This window comes from Jaculus jaculus, chromosome 2, assembly GCF_020740685.1.
Source record: "Jaculus jaculus isolate mJacJac1 chromosome 2, mJacJac1.mat.Y.cur, whole genome shotgun sequence".
NCBI classification, from domain to species: domain Eukaryota; kingdom Metazoa; phylum Chordata; class Mammalia; order Rodentia; family Dipodidae; genus Jaculus; species Jaculus jaculus.
Genome location: NC_059103.1, coordinates 179,850,064 through 179,873,354, shown reverse-complemented (window position 1 = coordinate 179,873,354; position 23,291 = coordinate 179,850,064). Strand labels below are relative to the sequence as shown.

General features: G+C 38.6%; 1 protein-coding gene across 1 annotated transcript in view; it reads right to left on the bottom strand.

The window, feature by feature from the left end:
- Trhr (thyrotropin releasing hormone receptor) overlaps positions 1-22,984 on the bottom strand; it is a 40,552-nt gene extending 17,568 nt beyond the window's left edge. The window contains exons 1-2 of the mRNA XM_004661392.3: positions 22,938-22,984; positions 21,491-22,363 (exon numbers count right to left, since the gene is read on the bottom strand). Of these exons, the coding sequence (XP_004661449.2) occupies positions 21,491-22,279 (789 nt within the window). The 5' untranslated portion in view covers positions 22,280-22,363; positions 22,938-22,984. The remainder of the gene's footprint in view (positions 1-21,490; positions 22,364-22,937) is intronic.
- Positions 22,985-23,291: the final 307 nt, after the last annotated feature.

Below are 23,291 nucleotides of genomic sequence, written 5' to 3'. Positions count from 1 at the left end.
CAGATAGCCCTCAGCAAAATGATCAATGACCTTTTGCATTTTATTATATTAATTGAGCCAGTTGAAGGATAAACTTGATTTGATAATTAAATAAGTCTGAACATAGCCAAGCCTCTGCTCTGATTGGGGCCCTGGGAATTTCTTCCTGCAGATTGCTCTGCTTTGTCTTGACATATGTCTGGAAATACAGGGTTTAAAAGACAATTATGATCAATGTGGGGCACTTCATATCATGGAGTAAGGTCATTGATGGGGTTTAAAAGTTGAATGATGGTGCTAAGAAGGGGCTTGGAATCACCTCAAGGTCAGTTAAAGTGAATAAAAGAGAATAAGAGCTGAGTGGTGATTCATGGTTGAGGCTCATGGACTATTAGTCTCAGTGCATTACTTATGAATTTCTTGACAAAAGGCTGTGTGGTGATGCTAATGCATAAGTTTGTTTACTCCTCCAATCATTACTGTATGTAAATGTTCTCTTTAAAATACCATTCTAGCAAGAGTTAGAGTGCTTTCTGGATTCTATTCTGATTAAAAATAACCATGAATGAATTAGCAGATTCTCTTTAGACAAACTTGATTTGATTTGGTAATGCTTGAGGAAGAAGTATGAATTAAGGAAGGGGAATAGCAATAGAGAATTTTTTGAGTGTAGGATTACAGATGTGGTATTTATAGCGAAATAGATGTTTTATCCACAATTCTAAAAGAGGCTGAAGAAGTTTAGTGGAGTCTTGTTTTTCTTTTCTTTTCTTTTCTTTTCTTTTCTTTTCTTTTCTTTTCTTTTCTTTTCTTTTCTTTCCTTTCCTTTCCTTTCCTTTCCTTTCCTTTCCTTTCCTTTCCTTTCCTTTTCTTTTCTTTTCTTTCTCTCTTTCTTTTTATTTAAAGAGAGATATAGAGATATATAAGGGGACCAAACTGGACTGTAAGTCCGAGGAGGGATGCATGTTCTCACAGGGTCACAAGATGGCAGCCCTACTGTTGGTAAAGTACCAGAGTTGGATTTACATGATGACATGTTGCTATGTGATGGCCATAGTCCTCTACAAAAATTGCTGAGCATCACCTAGTGCACTTCTGGAAGAAATGGGTAGATATATTATTTAGGACTGATATCAGATGAAGACGAGGGAAAAAATATATGAAGAAGGGTAAAGTAATGGGACTTTGAGCTGGGGTTCAATGCTAACTTATCCCAACATTTCTCAGCATATGAGATGCCTCAGTGATTATAAGCCGGGAAACGAAAGGTATTCTAGTGTAATAATCAGAAATAGCTGATGGAAGGGAAGAAGAAACTTGATAGAAATTAGATCAATGCTATTTCTCAGAATTGCCTGCGATTTGTGACATTCACTTCAGAAGAGTTCCATTGCACCTTTATTGTGGATTATGAGGCTGATGTCAGAAAACTCAAGCAGTTGTTGAAAGCCACGATGGAGGGACATGCATATTTGACTCCGAAGTCTCCTGTTTTACCTTTACTAAATACCTTGAATTTTGAGAAGGAATATTTTTTCTCATATGTGCAAAAATGTGCAAAAGAAAAACTATTTGAGCTTAAAGATTGTAAATGGTAGAGTCTTTATATGGGAGAGGTCCAGGGAGAATGAAAAAACATGTCTGTCATACTGAACAAAGATATTCTTATTCACACCCTAAGTCTTGATGGAACATTTTTTTAAAAATGTTTCTCATTTCTGGGTCCTGATACAAGAGGAAAACAGCTGTGTGCTAGGTGAAATTTTCAGTTAGCCCTGATGTAAAACTTTCCATGATGATAGCAACTATTATCATGTGAAGGCTTTGGCATTGATTATTTGGTACTGATAACTCTGGCCGGATGAGAGGCAGGCTTCTTTCCTGTTGTTTGGATATTATGCTGTTCATAGATTATGGATATTTGGAAACATGCTGAGAAAGGAAAATCTCAGCTGACAGGATTGGGATTCAAATTACAATAACAAGTGAATTTAGAAAATAAAATATAATTCTGATATTTTTATGAATCGTTATGTGAAAGTGTTATAACTCACCGGCTGTAGATTTTGATTTATTGTCAAATCTTTCCCATGTGTCCTCTTTTTCAGATAAAGTACTGGTAAATTGCTGAGCATGTGAGAAAGCCTGACTCATATATCTTGCTTTAGTTTTCTTGCTTTTGCTCTTTAGGGCATGGTTACCGATCCTGCTCATTTTTCTGTTTGGAAGGAGACCTGAGAAATTCTAAATGGAACATCTTGGCTGGAAATGTGGTTGTAATACTTGTCTAGAGATATTGATCCTTTCTGAGGGTGATAGTTTCCCAACCTTATCTCTGTCCTATGCTTTTTCTTTGTGTACATAGTCTATATTCATTAAATGTGACATTGTAGACCAAGATATAGCCCAGTGAGGTATGTTAGCCCACCAGCACTTAGGAAGTAGAGGCAGGAGGAGCATGAGCTATAGGCCACCCTAAGCTACATAACAAAACATGTCTCAATAACAAACACTAAACAAACAAAAGCAATGAATGAGATAATTTATGCAAAATACCAGGCAGAGATATTGTGCTCAAAAATTGTATCTAATTTTATGTAATTTAGAGTGCAGAGATTTTCCCTGGAGAAATGTGCAAAAATTAACCAAAATGGCATTATACTTTTGGTAATAATGTTCTGTTAAACACATAATCTACCCTAACCACAGCACAGGGATATCACTGGATTATTTAATCCTTAGAATATTTATGAAGTAGGTCCTTTATTTTATAGATTAAACAAAGGGACATCCAGAGAAATCAGTATTTCTAGATAGTATAGTGGGTACTAATCTTTTAATTTTTTTTAGACTAAACGTAGAGAATAATTTATTAATAGTAAGAGTTATTCCAAAGGTTCTAAGACATGGATAGTGGTCAAGTTTTCTTCCTAAAGACTTCCTCATTGTCAATTTTCTCCTTAGCCTCTTAAGTCACATTCTCTCAGGCCTCCCCGCATATTCTATCTGTGGGAATAGTCACACTGTGAAAGGACCCTGCTCCTCCACTTGGTCTCTTGTTTATTGCCTGCTTTTCCTCCTAGAATGATGACTCTCCTTTTCACTGAAATGATGACTTTTTGCTCTCCTCTGCTTACAAGAAGCACTAGGAAGATGCAGTATGTAATACATATTCAGGAAATGAATGAAGCACAATGCATGATGTTATTCTTCGCCCTCTGTCTCCTGGGTGCTCCACCGGGATGGTGTATAATGCCATTGCTAATCACATAGATCATTATTATTGGTGTATTCTTTCTTTACTGACATGTAAGAGCTCAATAGCAGGAATAACATTTATTGTATATTTTTAGTTCTACCCTAAGCAGAGTTTGGCTTAAAAACTGCTTGAAATTAAAAGTTAAAATTAGAAAGATTTCTTCTCAAATGGAGACAGGATAGATCAGACAATTTATGGCTACAAAAGTTTTCTGAGTAACAGTGTATTAGTTTGTGAAAATGAAGAATTGTTGGTTATATTGTTATGAAGAACTTAGGAAACTTGTTGAGTTCGAGGCCACCCTGAGACTACATAATGAACGTGGAGCTCACCATTTTTAAATAGTCTGGCTGATGAATAGGCCCCAGCACTCTTCCTGCCTCTGCCCCTACCCCCAGAGCTGGGGACATAGGCGTGTGCAGCCATACCCAGATTTTTTCACGTGGGTGCTAAGATTTGAACTCACGTCCTTTTGTTTTCACAGCAAGAGCCCTCATTTGCTGAGCAATCTCACCTAGTTCCAATAGTACCGATTACATGGTTAATACATGGTTAATACATGACTGACACCTGTGCAAATGGGATAGACTATTTTTCCATGCACTATTGTTAGACAGAGAGTTGTCTGGTATATGATGTTAAAGAAAGAATCTGAGCTAGAATGTTTAAACAGTGATTATTGAACTGGGGTGAGGAGGTTTGAGTAGGTTTTAAGAAACATGTGGAGAAATCTTCAAAAGGCTGTATGTTCTAGACAATCTTAAATGTGGCCTCACCTTTATAATTTGTGTTGTGATGTCGCTGTGCTACTGAAGGGACAATGCCATCTGCTCTACTGGTTTGGGGGTTAAGTAAATGTGGGTAGTAAATGCATTATTCAGATTTAAAATATTTAAATCTTTATGATAACTATAGACATGATGAGTGTATGAAATATTGGCTGCTTAATATACAAAGGAAATCACTGCATATTCCTAAGGCTTTTGTTTACATTTCCACTATCACTGTTATATAAGTTCATATTGTTTTACTTCTGAATGCAGACACTTTTATTTTATTTTTTTTATTTGAGAGCGACAGGCAGAGAGACAAAGAGGCAGATAGAGAGAGAGAATGGGTGTGCCAGGGCCTCCAGCCACTGCAAACGAACTCCAGACGTGTGCGCCCCCTTGTGCACCTGGCTAACATGGGTCCTGGGGAATCGAGCCTTGAACCAGGGTCCTTAGGCTTCATAGGCAAGTGCTTAATCGCTAAGCCATCTCTCCAGCCCTATTTTTTAAGTTTTTTTTTTTTTGGTTTATTTTTATTTATTTCTTTGAGAGTGACAGACGGAGAGAGAGAGAGAGAGAGAATGGGCACGCCAGGGCCTCCAGCCACTGCAAATGAATTCCCAATGCATGTGCCCCCTTGTGCATCTGGCTAATGTGGGTCCTGGGGAATCAAGCCTCGAACCGGGGTCCTTAGGCTTCACAGGCAAGCACTTAACCACTAAGCCATCTCTCCAGCCCGACACTTTTATTTTTGTTCAGGGAAAATATTTTAATGAGTTTTATGATTGTTAAGGATTATTCTTTGAGGTATCTTTAAGACAAATTCTGGATGTTTTTGAAAGAATACTGTCTATGTTGGCCATGGTGGTGCATGCCTTTAATCCCAGCCCTTGGGAGGCAGAGAGGTAACATGGTGATGAGTTTGAGGCCACCCTGAGACTATTATCTATTCTTCCTTGTTATACCATCTTGAGTCTGTAGCCTTGATACCTTAGATACTTTTGGGTGAATTTAGGTCAGGCATAGGTCAGCATCCTACTGAGAAAAGCTTTATTTTTAAAGACAGCAGAATTCTCTGACAAGGTCTCATTTACATTTAGGTTTCAGTCTCCAAAAATTCACATCTCATTTTTATTATTATTATTGGTCACTAAAATTTATGTGAGGTAAGTAAAGCTATCATATGCCAGTACTTTATATCTTTTGCATATCAGAGAATAATGAGATGTTTCCTTCTGGTGCTTCAGTGGTCATGATTAATTTTTTTTTAATCAAGATTGTTTCTTGCTTATGACATGCATATATATAGACAGATGTGTCCATTTTAAACCATAACCACAATGGTGTGAATAAGCTTAGTGTGATTCAATAGTGGTGGAGTGGAGTTGAGGAGAGGCCAGCGATGGATTGGTACTCATCAGTTCTGAATAGGAATGGTCAGTAGTGGCTGTTGTCCAGCCTTCTGAATTTTTGGTCTGCATGGGATTTGAAGTGGCTGACACCGACTACTTGAGCCTGAAGAGCTCCACTAAGGAATAAACAAACGACCTATGTAATGCTAAAAGGTAAGAGTGGTACATTGACAGTAAAAGACTTCTGGCATTTTCCTTTAGTACTCCCAGAGGTCTTGATGAGGTACACAAATATGCTCATCTATGAACAAGGAGTCAAGCACTCTTGATGTGTCAAAGTCTGGATGTTAAGAGCATTTGCATCATTTTCCTTTGAAGTGCAGTCAACACCTGTGGCCACAGTGGAGTTTGTTGCTTTTATCCTAAGTTTAAATTCTTTTAAAAGGGTTTCCAGATTCTTCAATGCGTAAAGAGCCATGATGTTTGAGTTAATGAAAAAAAAAAGAAAAACAGACTGAATGTCAGATGTGGCACCCGGGGATGCTAATGAAGAAGAAATATGGCTTTTATTTTAGTGTGTTTTTAAAGATGTATTGTATTGTATTGTATTTATTTGAGAGAGAGAGAGAGAGAGAGAGAGAGAGAGAGAGAGAGAGAGAGAATGAGCACACTAGGGCCTCCAGCCACTGCAAATGAACTCCAGATGCATGTGCCACCTTGTGCACCTGGCTTATGTGGGTACTGGGGAATCAAGCCTTGAACTGGGATTCTTAGGAGGCTTCACAGGCAAGTGTTTGACTACTAATCCATCTATCTAACCTGGAACCTGGCTTTTGATGTGGGGAAGGACCATGAGCTGTCCTGTTCAGAAGGTTTTTATTTATTTGTATTTTTAAGATTTATTGAGGTATATGGCTCTTATTGATCTGGAGTTAGAGCTTCAGATAGAACTTTTTAGCAAATGAAGAAAACCCTACTCTGAGGTAATCCATTCAATCTGATCCATGCTGAACCTCTGTTATAACAACCTTGTCTCAGTGAAGAGGGATGGAGTGCTTCCAGTGGCACTGTACACATCATGTGGGTTTCCCAACTGCAGCAGAAAAGAAACAGCCTTGTACTGGCTAGTTTTAGTCAGTGGAGAGGCTCTCTTAGATGGGTTTTATTGGAAATGAGTACAAGAAAGACTTTGCAAAGTGGTTACTTCTCTCTATAAAATTCACATCTCCTATAGCTTATGACTTGTCCAGTTCATTTTTGCTAGACACAAATGTCACTTAATCTTATCCCCTTGTCCATCACTCACATCCTCCATTTCCCACATTGGGCAGCCTTGCATCAACTAGTGTAATATTTCCCCTTTTATTGTTGCTGTTCTCAATCTATGGCTTTTCATTTTTATCAAGAAAATAGACCAGCTTGTAAGGTTGCAGCCCTTTCTGCCCCATAACCAATAACTGATCCCTACTTGTGATCATCCTATTAGCTTTGTTTTCATATTCATTCCTTCACTTATTTGCTTATTCATCCATTTACCTGTTTGAAACACATCTCTTGGGATATTACTATGTAAGAGAGGCTGTACTAGCTGCTGGTGACACTAGCTGCAGTTGAAGTGGACACAATTCCTGCTGACAAGAGTACGAATGATTACCTATCACCTTCTCAGGTAGCCACGGGGAATCCTGCTCTATTATCTGCCAGTGATTCCTTCTATGCTCTTAGCTCAATCTCATCAAAACTTAAAAATTTGAGTTTCTTTAATTTTAAGAACTAAAACTAGGTAAAACCAACAAAAATGCCTTCTGCCTTATTTTTCCTTGTCATTACTGTTTTTTTTATAATCAGGGATGTCCTTGTCTATTATTATCTCTTTACAGTGTTTTTCCCATATTCCACTTACCAACTCTATGCAATAACATTAATTTCACCCAGTGCTTTATGGAAAACTGTATTCACTGAGATAATCAATGATCCTTTTGGTATTTTTCTTTTTTTGTTGTTGTTCATTTTTTATTTATTTATTTGAGAGCCACAGACACAGAGAGAAAGACAGATAAAGGGAGAGAGACAGAATAGGCCCACCAGGGCTTCCAGCCACTGCAAACGAACTCCAGATGTGTGCGCCCCCTTGTGCATCTGGCTAACGTGGGACCTGGGGAACCGAGTCTCGAACCAGGGTCCTTAGGCTTCACAGGCAAGCGCTCAACTGCTAAGCCATCTCTCTAGCCCCCTTTTGGCATTTTTAAGTCCTTATCTTCACTTTTTCACCTATTGATCATTATTGAAATGGTCTCTTCCTGTAGCTACTATGATCCCTGTTGCCTTGATTTTTCGTTCATTTTCTAATTCTTTTCTACATCATTTCATAAGCTCTTGATCCCATCCTTCCTAGAACTCTAGGTATTTCAAGATTCCTTTCTATACTATACACTTTCCTCCAGGGATCCCATCTATCTTGGTACTATCAATAAACTATAATTGTTCAAAAACCTGTATTTAGAGGTTTTCTATTTCATATGAGTCCCAAGTTTACATTTTCAATTGTACTTTTATGGACTTCAAATGCATCATGGACAATGATACATGTTCACCCTACTGAAGTTTGGTCTTCTCCCCTTACTGTCCTCACTTAGATCAACTACACTATCCAATTAAGAATAGCACTGATCCATGGCCTCACCGTGCCTGACACTACCTACACAAGACCATCATAAGAGGAGGAAAAGATTATGACATCAAAATAAAAAAGAGACTGATTGAGAGGGGGAGGAGATATGATGGAGAATGGAATTTCTAAGGGGAAGGGGGGGGGAGGGAGGGTATTACCATGGGATATTTTTTTTTTATAATCATGGGAAATGTAAATAAAAATTGAGAAAAAAAGAATAGCACTGACATTTATTTTATTATTATTTCCATGTTACAGGCACTGCCAGATGTACTTAAATCCCAATTACCTTTGAAGAAAGTTATTATTATTATCCCACTCTTTTAGATATGCAAAGTGAGGCTCCAGGTTGCAGATTAAGTTGTTCCCATCACAGCATCAGAGGTTAACCCTGGCCCGGGCCCCAGGGAAGTGATATTCTGAAATGCAGTTTCTCAACTATCAGTCTACTTTCCCTTTCCATGGTTCTCTCACCTTCGAATCCATTCTCTTCTACTTTCTACACATCTCTTCACACTGAATCTCCTGCCACTGTTCCAGATTGACCCATGTCTTTCCATAATCTTGACCACTTCCCTTTCCACATTAGGTCTTTCCATGAGGATTTATAGTTTGGCAGGCCTCTCCTGAGCGATGCCTTTGACTTTGGGTCAATTCTTTGCCCACACTGAAGATAGAGGACTGACTATAACATTTTTTTATTTACCTAACAATCTCCTGATAGAATCTTCCAAATCTGTCAATATGATAAAGGCCATTCCTGTCCCCTCCTCCTTCATGAGCCTCCTCTACTGCTGCTCATTCTCAGGGAGCTTCCGGCAGTTCTCTGGTCTGATTTTTCCTCCTGAACTTCTGCTCTTTACCTTCATAGTTCCTCCTGCATTAGCTGTGCTCCTTCCTTTCTTTATCCACAGGTGTCTATGAATTCACAAGGCTTCACTTAGGAAGCTCCTCATTTCTAGAAAGCTTCTCCGTGGTCATCTCTTCCTAAGTCAACAGTGTGTGCTTTCACAATGTAACACCTAGTTTTTCATTTCTTTATCATTTTACTTGCTGTTTTTTTTTTTTTTCCTTTTAGACTGAAAACCTCTTCTGAGCAGAAACTGTCTTTCTCATCTCCACATCAGAATGCTCAGCACAATTTTCTGATTAATCATAGCTGAGGAAGTGTGAATCTTTCCTGAATCTGCATATTTGTTCTTCATGTGCCGTCCTTATGTGCCCAACTCACACCAGGATCGGAGTGAATGCAAGAGCTTTTCTAGGCTGTGCTTAATCCAGAGCAGGACCTACACTGTGCACTGCAGTTGGTTTATGATGCACCATTGATTTGATTGCTGTTAACTTATTCAGAGATGTCTAATTGGTTCCTAAGAAATAAAAAAAAGAAATCCCTGGAGATCCATCCTAGCATTTTATAATTTCTAGTTAAATAGTTCTCCTATAATTTTATGTGACTTTGAACTTATTTCCTTCTTTTTTTCTAAGTAGAATAGAAAATGTACCAAGGCATTCTTTTCTCCTACCATCTGTCATGACTGGGTAATCTTTCCAATGTTTGCCAAGTAGAATCAATCACAGAGCTGAATTCCCAGCAGAGGAAGTACAGCGGGTGTCCATCCTGAACACTTGAGTCACTTGACTTTACAAGTGATCTTTACAAGCTCAAGGCGTGCTCAGCGTTCAGTGCCTCTGTCCTGTCTCACTGTTGCATGGTGGCTCCTCTTTCGTTAAGTCACTTTCTTATTCCCAAAGCTAAAAACTGCTGTGTGCAGCAATTATGCTCAGTTCTTCCATAGCCATAAATCCCCATAAAACTCAAACAGCAATGGTTCTGAGTGGAGAGGCATAGAATGCTTAGCCTGCTTGCTGCTACTGTGCAATTATGTTCACCAATCTATCTAAGAAGTATAGCCCAGAAGCCACCACTGTTGTTTATGAAAGGTTTCATTGCTTTCTTTCCCAAAATATTTATTTTTATTTCAACTAAATGTGAATGCCATGTGCTTTACATTATTCAGTTCATTTCATGCATATACATCTTTAGCACTTAACTTTAAATTTACTTGAGCTCTCATGTAGTACCATGCAGCAGCAACAGGCTATGCTTAATTTAAATGGCCAGGCTGTGGCTTCTGTGTAATGTAAATAAGTACACTTAGTCTGTTAGCTGTGTCTTTCCTTGCTGCCTACCTTATCCACTTCTTTCCCTCCCTACTGTGAACATCCACTGAAAGTCTTTCTTTGCCTCTCTGGCCATGTTCTGAAAAGTAAAAGAAAAAGTCTTATTTTTAACAGCTCCTCATCCCCTTTGAGCCTTCTAAATGTAGCATTCCTTTATATGTTTGTTGTTATCAGTATGTCCTTTCATCTTTATTTTATGTTTACTTCTTTTTGACTTAAATCCTTATTCTTTTTTTTTTTTTAATTAGTTTTTTACTCAGTGAATACAATCAAGTTGGTACTATTGTTAGCCTCCTTCCTGTCCTCCCGCCTCCACAGGGATCCTCCTCATTGGGGAATATGTGTCCTGCATTGTGGGGTTAGCCATCAGTTTTGGGTAGGAGGCAATGTCTCATGACCCAATGGTGTGGCTCTGACAATATTTCCACCCCCTCTTCTGCAAATTTCCCTGAGCCATGTTGGGTTCATTTTGGGTCTGCTTCAGTGATGAGGTCTTGGGAGCCTCTGTGTCTCTGGATATTTGGTTTGGTAGGAGTTGATTGTTCTCTGTGTCTATCTCCTTCACCCTTGTGCTGGTACCAGGTTCACCAAGAAAACAGCAGTCTTGCTTATTTCCCTAATTATTCTTAGTTTCTTCGGTTTCTGTTTCTTTCTCTCTTTCCCTCTTCTCTCTATCTCTTTTATATTACTTATCTTTTTTCTTCCTTCTCTTCTTGAGTGCTGACCTGTAACTCACAGTACCAGCATGTGGCTATGCTCTACAATGAACTCTTGATCAGAGAGACCTACAAGGTTTATCAAAAGAAGACAGAATTCTGTCAGAGTACTTGAAGCCCCACCGAATGTTAGTGGTAAGACCCTACTACTGAAGACACCATATGCTGTTGGCACATAACATGGAGTGACATGGGTGGAAGCTGGAAGAGAGGCACTCCCCAGACAGCACCTCTAATGCCAGAAGGTGCTAACATGAGCTACTAGGAGAAAATAACCAATATCTGTCCAATCTAGTCAGCAGCAAACAACCTGATGTGTTGCTGACACCTGTGCAATAGTGGCACACAGCCATGGTGGGAAAACCAACTGCTCTCAATTTGGCCAACTGATCTGCTCTGTGGAACAGAACCTGTAGCTAGAGCTGGGAAACAAGTCAGAACCATATCCAAAAGGAAGCCCGCTCTCCAGTATGTTTATTTTTTAATGCAAGATCTCCTATATCACAGATTGGCCTTGAACTCACTATGTAATTGAGGATTTTACTATGACCTTGAACTTCTGATCCTGAACACCAGGATGACAAGTGTACATCACCATTCTCTCTTTAAATTCAATCCTAATTTCTTCTTGATCGTTTGGCTAAGTTCAAGCATAGAATTTGAAATCCAATTTTAGTCACACCTTTTTCTATTATTCCAATGATTCCCATATACATATATGTCTATATGTCATGCTGAATACACCCTCAGTCCTAATATTCTCAACCCCTACATACCAGCTCTTCTCATAAACAGAGCCCTTCTTATAGTTTTTAATATGTTCCTCAATATTTCTTATAATAATTTCACCACTTTTAATCACCTGAAATAATTTTTAGTTATATTTGATTATTTCTTTTTTTGTTTTTGTTTTGTTTTTTTGTTTTTACTTATTTATTTGAGAGTAACAGACAGAAAGAGAAAGAGATGGAGAGAGAGAGAGAGGAGGCTGGGCGCGCCAGGGCTTCCAGGTACTGCAAACAAACTCCAGACGCGTGTGCCCCCTTGTGCATCTAGCTAATGTGAGTCCTGGGGAATCGAGCCTCAAACTGGGGTCCTTAGGCTTCACAGGCAAGTGCTTAACCACTAAGCCATCTCTCCAGCCCTGATTCTTTCTTTCTTTTTTTTTTAAATCCTTTATAAAAAGGATATAAAGCATCCTTTTTCTTTTCTTTTCTTTTCTTTTCTTTTTAATTTAATTTATTAGCTTTCTTTTCAACAAATACAGGCAGTTTGGTACCATTGTTTAGGCTCATCCATGATCTACCCCCTCCCATTTTTTTATAACTTACCATAATAGTGGTATTCACCAAGAAAGGTATCATGGGCACCAAGATTAATGTCTTACCATTGTAGAATGCATAGTGTGGAGGAAGAGAAAGCTATTCAATCAATTATAAGCAACAATATGGTGGGCTGCACAGATGAAAACACAAAGTATGACACAGAGAACTAAGAAACACAAGATTCTCCCTAGGGTGGTGGGTAAAGCTTGTTCTGAATGATGAACTATTAGAAAATGAATTGGATGTAATGGGTATGATAAGAGCCTATAGAATGTACAGGAATGGAAGAATGACATTTAGGGAAACTATATGCAGAGGATGGAGAATGAGCTTGGGAGAGTAATGAGGGAATGATTCTAAATGTCTCAGTATACCATATTAATGACTTGTGATTTCAATATATAACAAATGGGAACATTGATAATGTTCAGACAGAATAGAAAAAGCATCAAGTTTGCATTTTATGTTTCTAGAAGCTTTGTGGGAGATGAATGAAAAGAGGAAGTAAAGTATCAGGAAGAAGTATTAAGGGGCCTCTCCAAGTTTGATGAAATAGAGACCTTTCTCCAGTGCAGAAAGGGCCCTGACAAAATTTGAATTGGGGAAAAGGAAATGACACAAATGGTAGAAAGAATGTCAGAGGAAAGAATCCAGGTAAAGTGGCCTTAGGAGAGTAGGCATTTTGAAAATGACAGTCAAGAAATGAAAAAAAGGAACTGGTAGCCAGAGTGAGTGCTCATTTGGAATGAATTCTAAGGGGCAGTGACTGCGATATAAGAATGTGACTTTCTCTAGCTTTGTTCCATAGCATTATGTGAGGCAGATAGGTGGTGACATATTTGGTTTCTGGCTTGTGTATCCTCAAAGTTTATTTTTCATGTCTCCCTTAATGAAACTTAAACACATGTTTATTACCGTATCATGCCATGCTTGCTAACTTCTCCAAACCTCCATATCACCTTTATCCTACCAGCCTTAACTTACGCAAGTTTCACCTTGACTTTTGTATTGCCTTCTTAATGCACATTCTTTAAGCTCTGGAGTATGAACCCTAGGTTCAAATCTTAGTTTTACTGCAACTAGATGTTTGATCTAGGCCAGTTATAGGTCTTCCTTGCATCTTGCCTGAATTGCAATAGTCTCCTCATTCATTTTATGTATGTGTATGTAGGGGGGGGGAGGCAGTGATGTGATGAGCATGTTTGGCTTATGCCTGTGCAAGCACAGGCCAGAGGAGAACATTGAGCATCCTTCTCTGTCACCCATGTGTGGATATGTTCTTTGAGATGAAGTCTCTCTCTCTCTCTCAACCTGGAGCTGTCGCTCAGCAATCTTCAGTGGCACTCAGGTCTCTTCCACTGGCAGGCCTAGAGTTACAGTCCTGTGTGACCATGCCCAGCTCTTTCTTAATGTGGATACTAGGGAATCAAACTCAGGTGACCTCTGGCCCTGTAAAGCCCTCATGCTTAAGTGCCAAGCTCTCTTACTGATCCATAGTAGCTAATACTTATCTTTTGTTCATAGTAGCTAATACTTATCTTTTGTTTTGTTAACACTTATCTTTTTGTTCTGCTTGATAGTATAATTTTAAAAGCCAAGTTCCCAAAGTCCAGTCACATTTACCCCTGTCACTAGGAAAGGCCATCAGTGGGTTCCCAGTGTCTTCAAGCTAAGTTTGAATGTCTTCAGCTGCCACAGGGCCTGCTCTGGTCTTATTCTCAGCTCAGCTTGGTTATGCAGATGACCTCTACTACTTTTCAGGTCTGCTTTTCATGCTGGTCTGGCAAACACCTGCTTTTTCTTTAAGAGAAAGAGTCTCCCTCCATTTGACATTTATTCTCTGTCTAGAGTATAGCAATTGACCTCTTTTGTTTCTTCAATGCATTATGCATCTTGTATCTTGTGCTCCCTTTTTATTAACATTGATCATTTATAGTCACAAAAATATTTCATAAAACAATCTCTGCCATGGGCTCTCTAGAATAGTGCCTGGATGCTCAATAATTATTAAAGAGAAAAGAAGTGAGCAAAACCAGAAACAATGATAGGGTTTGAAAGATAGCCACAGATTGGAAATAGTTCCCTAAGGGCATGATGTATGCAGAGTACTTTAAGAAAAGCAGTCACAGGGAGCATTCAGCTGTGCATATTACTGTATTTACATGATACTTATATTGTCTTCCTTCCCCAGGTTTCCATTGCTTTGCTTCTCTGTCCTGTTGGAAGCAGCCCCCTCTCTGAAGAGGGGATTTTGAGGGCCCATGGGAAAGTCAAGTGTACTTTTGTATAGCAAAGTGAATCATCATCTGAGGATGCTGTGTTTCTATGTCAGCCCTTCTTGTTTGAAAGAAGAAATCTTCCAAAAAGGTCTTATCTGCTAACTCAATCACCACCATGCTGATTAATTCCACTTGAGTTATCATAAGAACCAATTTGATAAAAGAAAAAGAAATTGTAATTAAAATTGGAGAATGGTATAAGCAATAATTTTTCAGGTTTGGTAACAGAATATTAGACTTGACCAAGCCCCTAACCATGTATATTACTCTACATTTTAACTCATTACATATAAAAGATACATGTTTCTGATATGCTTACACAAACAGAAATATGTGGTAGATAGTTAACATTTGATCTTTTCATAAGAATGGTGGGAGGCTTATGTCATAACGTTTCTCTGATGTTTTTGCTGGGTAGACTCAACAAACATATCTTATTTTAAGTAACTTTGTGATGGCAGTAAATACAGTAGTAGGAAGATGGACAGAAACTTACACTGGTGAAGCCAGTGTTTCTTGAGTGAAACACTGCATGTACTCTGGGTAGTTGAGGGGGATAAAGGCACAGGGCCTAACTCTTAAGAATGTTAGTGGGGGTGAGAAGACAGGCTAACCATTATTAAAAACATTTGTTCTTTTGAGGTAGGATCTTGCTAGAGCCCAGGCTGACCTGGAATTCACTTTTAAGTCTCAGGCTGGCCTCAGATTCACAGAGATTCTCCTACCATGGCTTCCTCAGTGCTGACATTAAAGACATGTGTGACAATGCCAGGCTCTGAACTAGGAGTATTTGCAGAGTACTGTGGAAGCATAGAAGGAGTCCCTCATAGGCATACTCTTAGTTTGGGACTTATCTGTACATAGCTAGACAAAGCTTGATGGAGCACATGGCACATGGTTTGATTTGAGTTTGAAAGACAGCTGGGAGCTGGCCAGATGAAGGTTGTCTGGCTGAAAGCAGTCCCTAGCAGGTTCAGAGTACGACAGGTAATTCCAGTGCAGCTGGAGCTTAAGGTGTAAACTGTGGGTCCATGAGAGATGAAGGCAAAAAAAAGTAGGAAATGGCCAAAGTCTTATTCATTATTGTAAAAAGTTTAACTCTTGGCCTTAGGGGACCCTAAGAATTGTTGTGATAATGTAGTTCTGTATTAGAGGAATCCCTCAGCAATGTTCAGTTGATTTGGTCGAGTTGGGATGAGGGCTGGGGAGGCTGGAGACGTGTGTACTGGAACTGAGCAGTGAGGGGTGGTGAACTGGGACTGTCGTGGTGTGTGTGGAAAAGTGGCTCTATCTGAGAATTATCACTATAGCTAGTAGGACCTGGCAACTGCTTAGATTTGGGTAAGGAGTAACAAGAGACAAAGGTGCTTACGACTTCCAGGTTTCTGTCCCGGGAACATAAAACAGGAAAGATATTGAAGAGTGTGAAGGGGAAGATGAGCTTAGGTCTGATATAATTATTTGAGAGGCAAACAGCAACCACAAATAGGAGTCAGGACATATATCTTCTAAGTGTATATACTGGAGATATAGGTGATGGGCGTAAGCATGGGTGTAGAAAAAGGTGTGTAAGAAGATCGGGCCAGGGCAGGGAAGAGGAGTGAGTATAGCAGTGGATGTCAAACTTTCTTCACTATTCAACCCCCTTTTCTGGCCCACTTGAAGTATACTAGAGTACTCTCCTGGAAGATACCAGTCTCCTCCCCTCTAATCCTTTCTGTATATTGCTATTCTGCTGAATGTTAGTCCAGAGTTAGCTTTCTCCTTACTCATAAAAGAAGCAGAGGAGACTAAAACTAGAGTCACAGATCAGCCTTCACCTTCCTGAACGATGGTATTTTACATTTTAAAGAAGTTGCTGTATAAAGCAGTGCACATACATACATTATACATATATACATATATAATATATATATTATATGTAACATGTATATAATACATATATATATATATATATATATATATATATGTATATATTAGGTTCTTGTTTTTTGTTGTTGTTGTGTTTGTTCTTTGTTCTTTGTTTTATTGAGGTAGGGTCTTATTCTAGCTCAGGCTAACCTGAAATTCACTATGTAATCTCAGGGTAGCCTCGAACTCATAGCGATCTTCCTACGTCTGTTTCCTGAGTGCTGGGATTAAAGGCGTGCATCACCATACCTGGCATCTGATAGGTTCTTGATATGTACCTCAGACTGGTCTTGAACTTGTGATCCTCCTAACTGTCAATTTCAAGAATTATGATTACAGGCCTGCACTTAAGCAAACCTAACTTCCTTTCTATCTTTAAGGCTTTTCCTTGTTGAAGAGTTATTCTTTAAAAAAATAAATATCATTAGAGGCAAGAGTTGGAAGGAGGTAGTAGAGAAAAAGAAGCCACATGAAGCCTAAATTTCCATAGCCACATTGTTTGACTGTGCTTAGTAGGGTCAAGAGAATGCTAGGGGGATGCAGACCCTGAGAATGTGCAATAGGAGTGGGACAGTTGACCAGATGGGTGGGAAGATAGCAAATATGAATTTTGTCTTTTGTATCTAATTGGATTCCAGCAACAACTTTACATGGTAATTCTTTATTCACTTTATTGACTTCAAGTTATTTTCTTTACTTTCTTTACTGTGCATTCTCCTTGAGAATATTAACTTCAGTATTTTGTGTGCAAAAGTAGGGTGAAAACAGTATACTACTGTTTATCTAAAAATAATCTAACAAAAATAGAACAAAAAGAATCTAAGAAAATGACAATGAGTTTGTTTTTTAAAATGTGGGATAAAGGCCTCCCTTTGTCTCATTCTTAGTTTCCAGTGTTTTCCATAATATACTATTGATTTACATTATCATTCCCACCATTAATGTCATCAACTAATGTCATGTGTTACTTTAGAAAGGAAAGTTGGTTTTATGTCTTGGCCTGTCAATATTCTTTCTAGTATAGTAGAAGACTTATAAACATTGTATAGAAACAAAAATTAAGATTTACATGATTTGTTTACCTGAATAAAATCAATAATGAAAGTTTTGTCAGAAACACTAAGAGATTATTTTAGGATCAGGTTATACAGTCTCCTACAGTTATACTGTAAGGAAAGGAAAGAGGTTTATTGACTCTAGTGAAAATGAAATTGACAACATGTTCTACAAAATATCTTGACTATATCTGTTGCCTAGGGAAAGTAAATATGTTAACTGAATGTTTTTTTTTGATAGTATAACTTTGCTAAGGAGTTTCTGTGCTTACAAAAATAATCTACTCAATGACAGGGTCATATGGTCAATGCTAGTCCTGCCTTTTCTCTATGGTGCTGAGCATGTGAACTGAATGAAAAGGGATCTTTTGGCCTTGTCTAGACAGAGTTGGAATGTAACAAATGTGACTACATGTAACCACATAAGCCATATCCTCTCAAAGTCAAAACAGCCAGCTATAAAGCAAAAGAATTATTGAGTCAGATAATCCTTTTATCTATGCAATTTCCATCCACAAATTGGAGTAACTTAATTTAATTTACTCCATACTAAGGTGTTTGACTAAAATATAATCCAATCTTTAAGAGAAATAAAAATTTCTGGTAATGATATCCTACATTGGGAATATAAGTTTGAAACAAACAAACAAACTAGAACATTACATATATTATTTACGGATAAATGATCTTTCTTTTATTCCCTTTTAAAAATGTAGCCCTTTAGGCTATGCACATTTGGTTTTAATAACTTGGCTAGAAAGACCCGGCTCACATGAGTATTTATTAAAATGTAAATGAAATTTGCCTAAAAGAAAAAAAAAAAACTTTGGGAGAGAAATACTAAAATAAAAGTCCTTGGGTTAAAAGAGGGTGGCTTGAACCTTATAAAATATTAAGGAAAGAACTATTTCAGCAAAAGAAAAGGCCTGATCACGGGTCACATTTTGGACAGAACTGGCTTCACATCATGGCTGTTGTTCTATTCTCCACGGCTGCCTGTGTTCAACCCGATATGGAACCCTGGCGCCATACTGAATTGTCCCTCCTCTCCTCATCCATCATGTTTCCTATGACCACATTGCACCCCTTCTTTCTTGGAAATGTCCCTCTTGATTCTGGCTATGCTATACTGAAAGTTCTGATAGAAGATCTGAGCACCTTATGTTCACATCACTGCTAGCAGCTCCCTCATGGGACATTCTGGTGCCTGTGTCCTAATCCTTAACCGGCCATTTTCATCATTGCTGCTTCCAGCTCATCACCACTCACAGTCTCCATTGCCGCTCTCCCTTAACCTTAGATTCTTTACTCTGAGGAGGGTCCACTGTCTTTTTGTCTTCTCTCTCTCTCTTTCTCTTTGTTCTCTCTCTCCCCTCTTCCTTTCTCTGACCACACACACACACACACACACACACACACACACACACACACACACACCTTCCTTTTTATTATTTATTATTCTTTTAAATATAACCTTCATTTTAATCATATAAGTCATTCTAGTCTATAAAAATCCTCTTGTATCCACTTATCCATTGTCCTTTCCCAAACACATGGCATTATCATCCCAAGCCACCATATGTGTGTCTTATAAATAGGGGGCTGCTCTTCTTGACGTCTACTTTTCAAATTGTCTCCATCCTTCCAGAGCCTTCTCAGATGCCATCAAGTCCACAAACCCTTGCTAGTTGTTATAGCTCTATAAATTGTCTTCTTTTCTCCAAGAACCTACCCCCTCTTTAATTAGTATGAATAAAATCACAGGACACATTATTTAAACCCACTCCCACTCTTATGTGCAATATCATATTCCTCAGTAAGTCCTTGGTACTTCCTTGTGCAGAGCTGGCTTGCATATTGCAGGACACTGAGCATCCTTCACTCCTGGCTGCTTATTTCATTTACCAGGGTCATGGTATTGTGACAACCCACATGTTCTGAATATATTTCAAAATCCCTTAGAGAAATTACAATAGCAATCATCCATCTCTTCTACAAATGATTTTTGTCTAGTTTGTGAATACATATATTTCAGATTAATCTGAATTTCCCAACATTTAACAAAGAAACATAGGAAGGAAGTTAATTATCCTTCTGGTGATGATCAATGTTATATCTTAGGTGTTATCGATAGGCTTTTTTCCTAGCTAAGTATTGTTATTTAAGTCATTTTATCAATGAGAAATGTAATGCTCCAAAAGTTCTATTTATCCAAGTGATACAACTTGGTTTGACCCCTGCTCTTAAATCTTAGGCTTGATTGGAACCACAGTCTTTTCCTTTTTCTTTGGTCACATCCTCTATAAAGGCACTTTTCTAAGTGTTTTAAACAGTATGAACCTATAACTTAATTAGTGATCTGAAACACATTACTAGTGCTAATGACTATAACCGGAAGAAAGGACATAAAATCAGACAAGCATTTTTCTTTTAGAATTTAAAACAAGGATATAAATGGGAGTCTAAGGAATGAGTGTCCTCACTGATTTCCCTTGTCACAGACATCAATCCATGCTTGTTCTCTAATTGGAATATATGTATTATTTTACTGTCTCATTGTATTTGTTAATGTTCGTCTTGGTAGATGGCCAATGTATTGCTCTACCTTTGCATTAATAAAGTCTGGGTTAAATGGCTAAATATATCTTGTGTTAGGTAGCACTGCAGTATGTCCACAGACACAGGCATCCAGGAACTTGTAGGAGATGTTCAGGTCTTCCCTTCTTTTGTCTTGGCATCTTCAATAGTAAATGTCACATGAATCAAGCCTTATGGGACCTTTAAAGTGCTGTAGTTTCTTTCTGATTACAGTTCATCATTATTGTATATGTATCTAAAACATTTACCTTTCAGTAGCTTATGCCATTGGATGCATGCATACATACACACTTACATGTATATAGTCTTATAATTCTTTTTATAGTGGGTAGCCTAGCATTTAGGAATTAGTAGTGTAGATTAGCTTTGTATATACTTTTGAAACATACTAAGTATATATGCACACAGAATTAACTACTCCTTGCAAATAATAAAAAGAGAAGTTTTCAAGTCACTTGAAAAAAATAGAATTATTGATTTCATGACTCCTCTTTTAGTTATGTGAATAAATGTTTGGCATATCATTGTTAAGTTAAACAAAGAAGTAAAACAAATAGAAAACCAAGTTCCTAAGCAGCTGAGAGTACTCATGTAGATATAAATAAATGTGTGTGCAACATAAAAAGCATTTTATTCCTCTATTGTGTTATAAGACATTTCATTCACTAATGAAAATATTATTCAACTGTATGTGGTCATTTAGCTTATCAAAAAGCATTAGAATTTTCAGTTATGCTTAGCTGAAAAAAATCACATGTTAAAATGTTAATTTTTTATAACAAATTAGTCTTGATGTTAGCCCTCTACTGAAACATTTTCTGAGGGAAGTATATTTTTAGCTTTTCATGCTAGGACAACTTGTAGAGAGCCAGAGAAGAGGATGAGTGAATCTTCCTCCACTGATATCAACCAAAATCATCTTGGATGCCTCTCTGTGCCAGGTTTCAGTTGTGAGTAACTATAGATTGGCAAGAAAAGTTTCATTATTTTGCTCATCTATTCTCACATTCTGTTGGCAACTGTTGCACAATAGAATTGTGTGTCACAGGAAAGAAGTTTCCCTACATAAACAAGAAATGGTTTAAATGTTCTGGACATATTTCCAGAGAGGCACAACTATTTTAAAAGTAGATTTGCTTGCAGTTTCTTATTATCTTACTAGCACCTGAACTCATAGTTGTTAAAGTACCATCCAATCCTCCCACTTATTTTTAGATCTCCAGTTGCTCCAGAGGTAGACTGAATATGTAAAGCAGCAGCTTATACAGTCAAGCATTTGCATGATTGAATTTTTGTTTTGCCATCAGCTAAGTAGGGCAAAGTTGATCCCATCTCACAAGGCATTCCATTCCAGGTTTTCTCCCCTGACCTGAAGGTCCATCTTTACTTACCTGCTTCCTCGAAGAGACTGTGCTGTTGAAACATCTGTTGGAGGTATTTAAGTTCAAATTCTTGTTCTGATGGGTTGAGTCATTTTTCCATGTCTTAGAGTTTTCTTTCGGGTCTGAAGGAATAGGATTTAAGAAGAGGATTCTAGCTATGAACCCATAGAGAACAGTGGCCAAGATCATCGGCACAACATAAAAGACACCAAAGTCCATTAGGTAAATAGGTGAATAGTAATTTCTGGAAATCCTGTAGCCACAGGACACCACAGTAGCATCTCTGTAGGTGATGATGTTGAGATCCAGCAGGAAGAACCAGAGCATACAGTAAATGGACGTAAAGGCCCACACAAAGATGATGATCTTTTTGGCTCTGGAAAATGTGCAGAGAAATTGGGCTTTGATGGGATGACAGATGGCTATGTACCTCTCAATGGTGAAGGCTGTTATGGAACAAGAGGATGCATTAATTCCCAAGTACTGGAGATATGTAATGCAGAGGCATCCCACATAGCCATAGACCCAGGAACCGTATATGCTGTCGGTGATGTTGGGGAGGCCTGCAGCCACTAGGACCATGAGATCAGCCACTGCCAGGCTTACCAGGTAGCAGTTCGTAGGGGTCCTCATGTGCTTGGTTCTCATGACCACCAGGACCACCATGATGTTGCCTATGATGCCCAGACCACAGACAACGACCACCAGTAAGATTGTAACCACTTGGTACTCTACGGCCACCACCACTCGCGGCTGTAGCTGGGTCTGGTTAAGTTCATCGACCGTCTCATTCTCCATCTTTAGTGGGTTGAAGTTGCTCTGAAGGACAGACTTCTTAAAACATCTTCCCAGCTGTCACCTCTACTGCAGTAGTTCTACCTCCTGTGAAAGGTTAGTATATATTCATTCATAGTGCCACCATTTCTGATTCAGCCACACTCACAGGGAACTCTCACGTCATCTCATTTCACTTCCAATTTTCTACAGTGACAGGACCTCTATGGGCTTCTGTAAACTTTCATTGTAACTCCAATATAGGATGGAGTAACTGTTTTCACCACTCACATTACGAGAGAGTAGTTTCCTCCGCATGAGGAAAGAAACATGCTTAAGCAAAAGCTCCCTGTTGTAAAACAGTGCCAAATTGAAAAACAACAACAACAACCACTACAACAACAACAAAAAAAAAAAAACAACTAAACAACATTATCACTCAGCTGTAAAAATAAACACAAAGAAACCTCTCAGGTGCTCGGAAAAAGTATAGCAAAAAAAAGATAAAGGTATTAGTAGAAAAGCCAAGGGTCTCAATAGTCAAGCCTGGTGGGAATTTAACTGTGTATTGCCTCTTTGCTTTTAGGAGGTGAAATTTAGTATCAAATATTAAGCCTTTGAACCTATTCTTCCCTAAACCACTTGACCTCCATCCCCAATATAAAACAATTTCTCTTCTTACCTTTTCCTCTATCACGCTGCCTGCTATTCTGGGCAGATGAAGCGGTATTAGGTCCAAGTTTCCAATCCTGCAGAAAAGTCTCTCCTCTGTTTGACAGGAGACTACTTAGCGGCCGCTCAGCCTTCCAAGCTGCAGCTCCTTTAAGCCCTCGCAGCACTTCTCAACTCATGACAGACCATACAGCAGCCGCTGCCTCCGCAGCGAGGCTGTCAAATCGTAGATTGTTCCCTAATGAGAGCACAGCTCCCTCCCTCCCTCTCTCTCTCTCTCTCTCTCTCTCTCTGAGACACACACACACACACACACACACACACGCACGCACGCACGCACGCACACACTACAAATACTCTCATT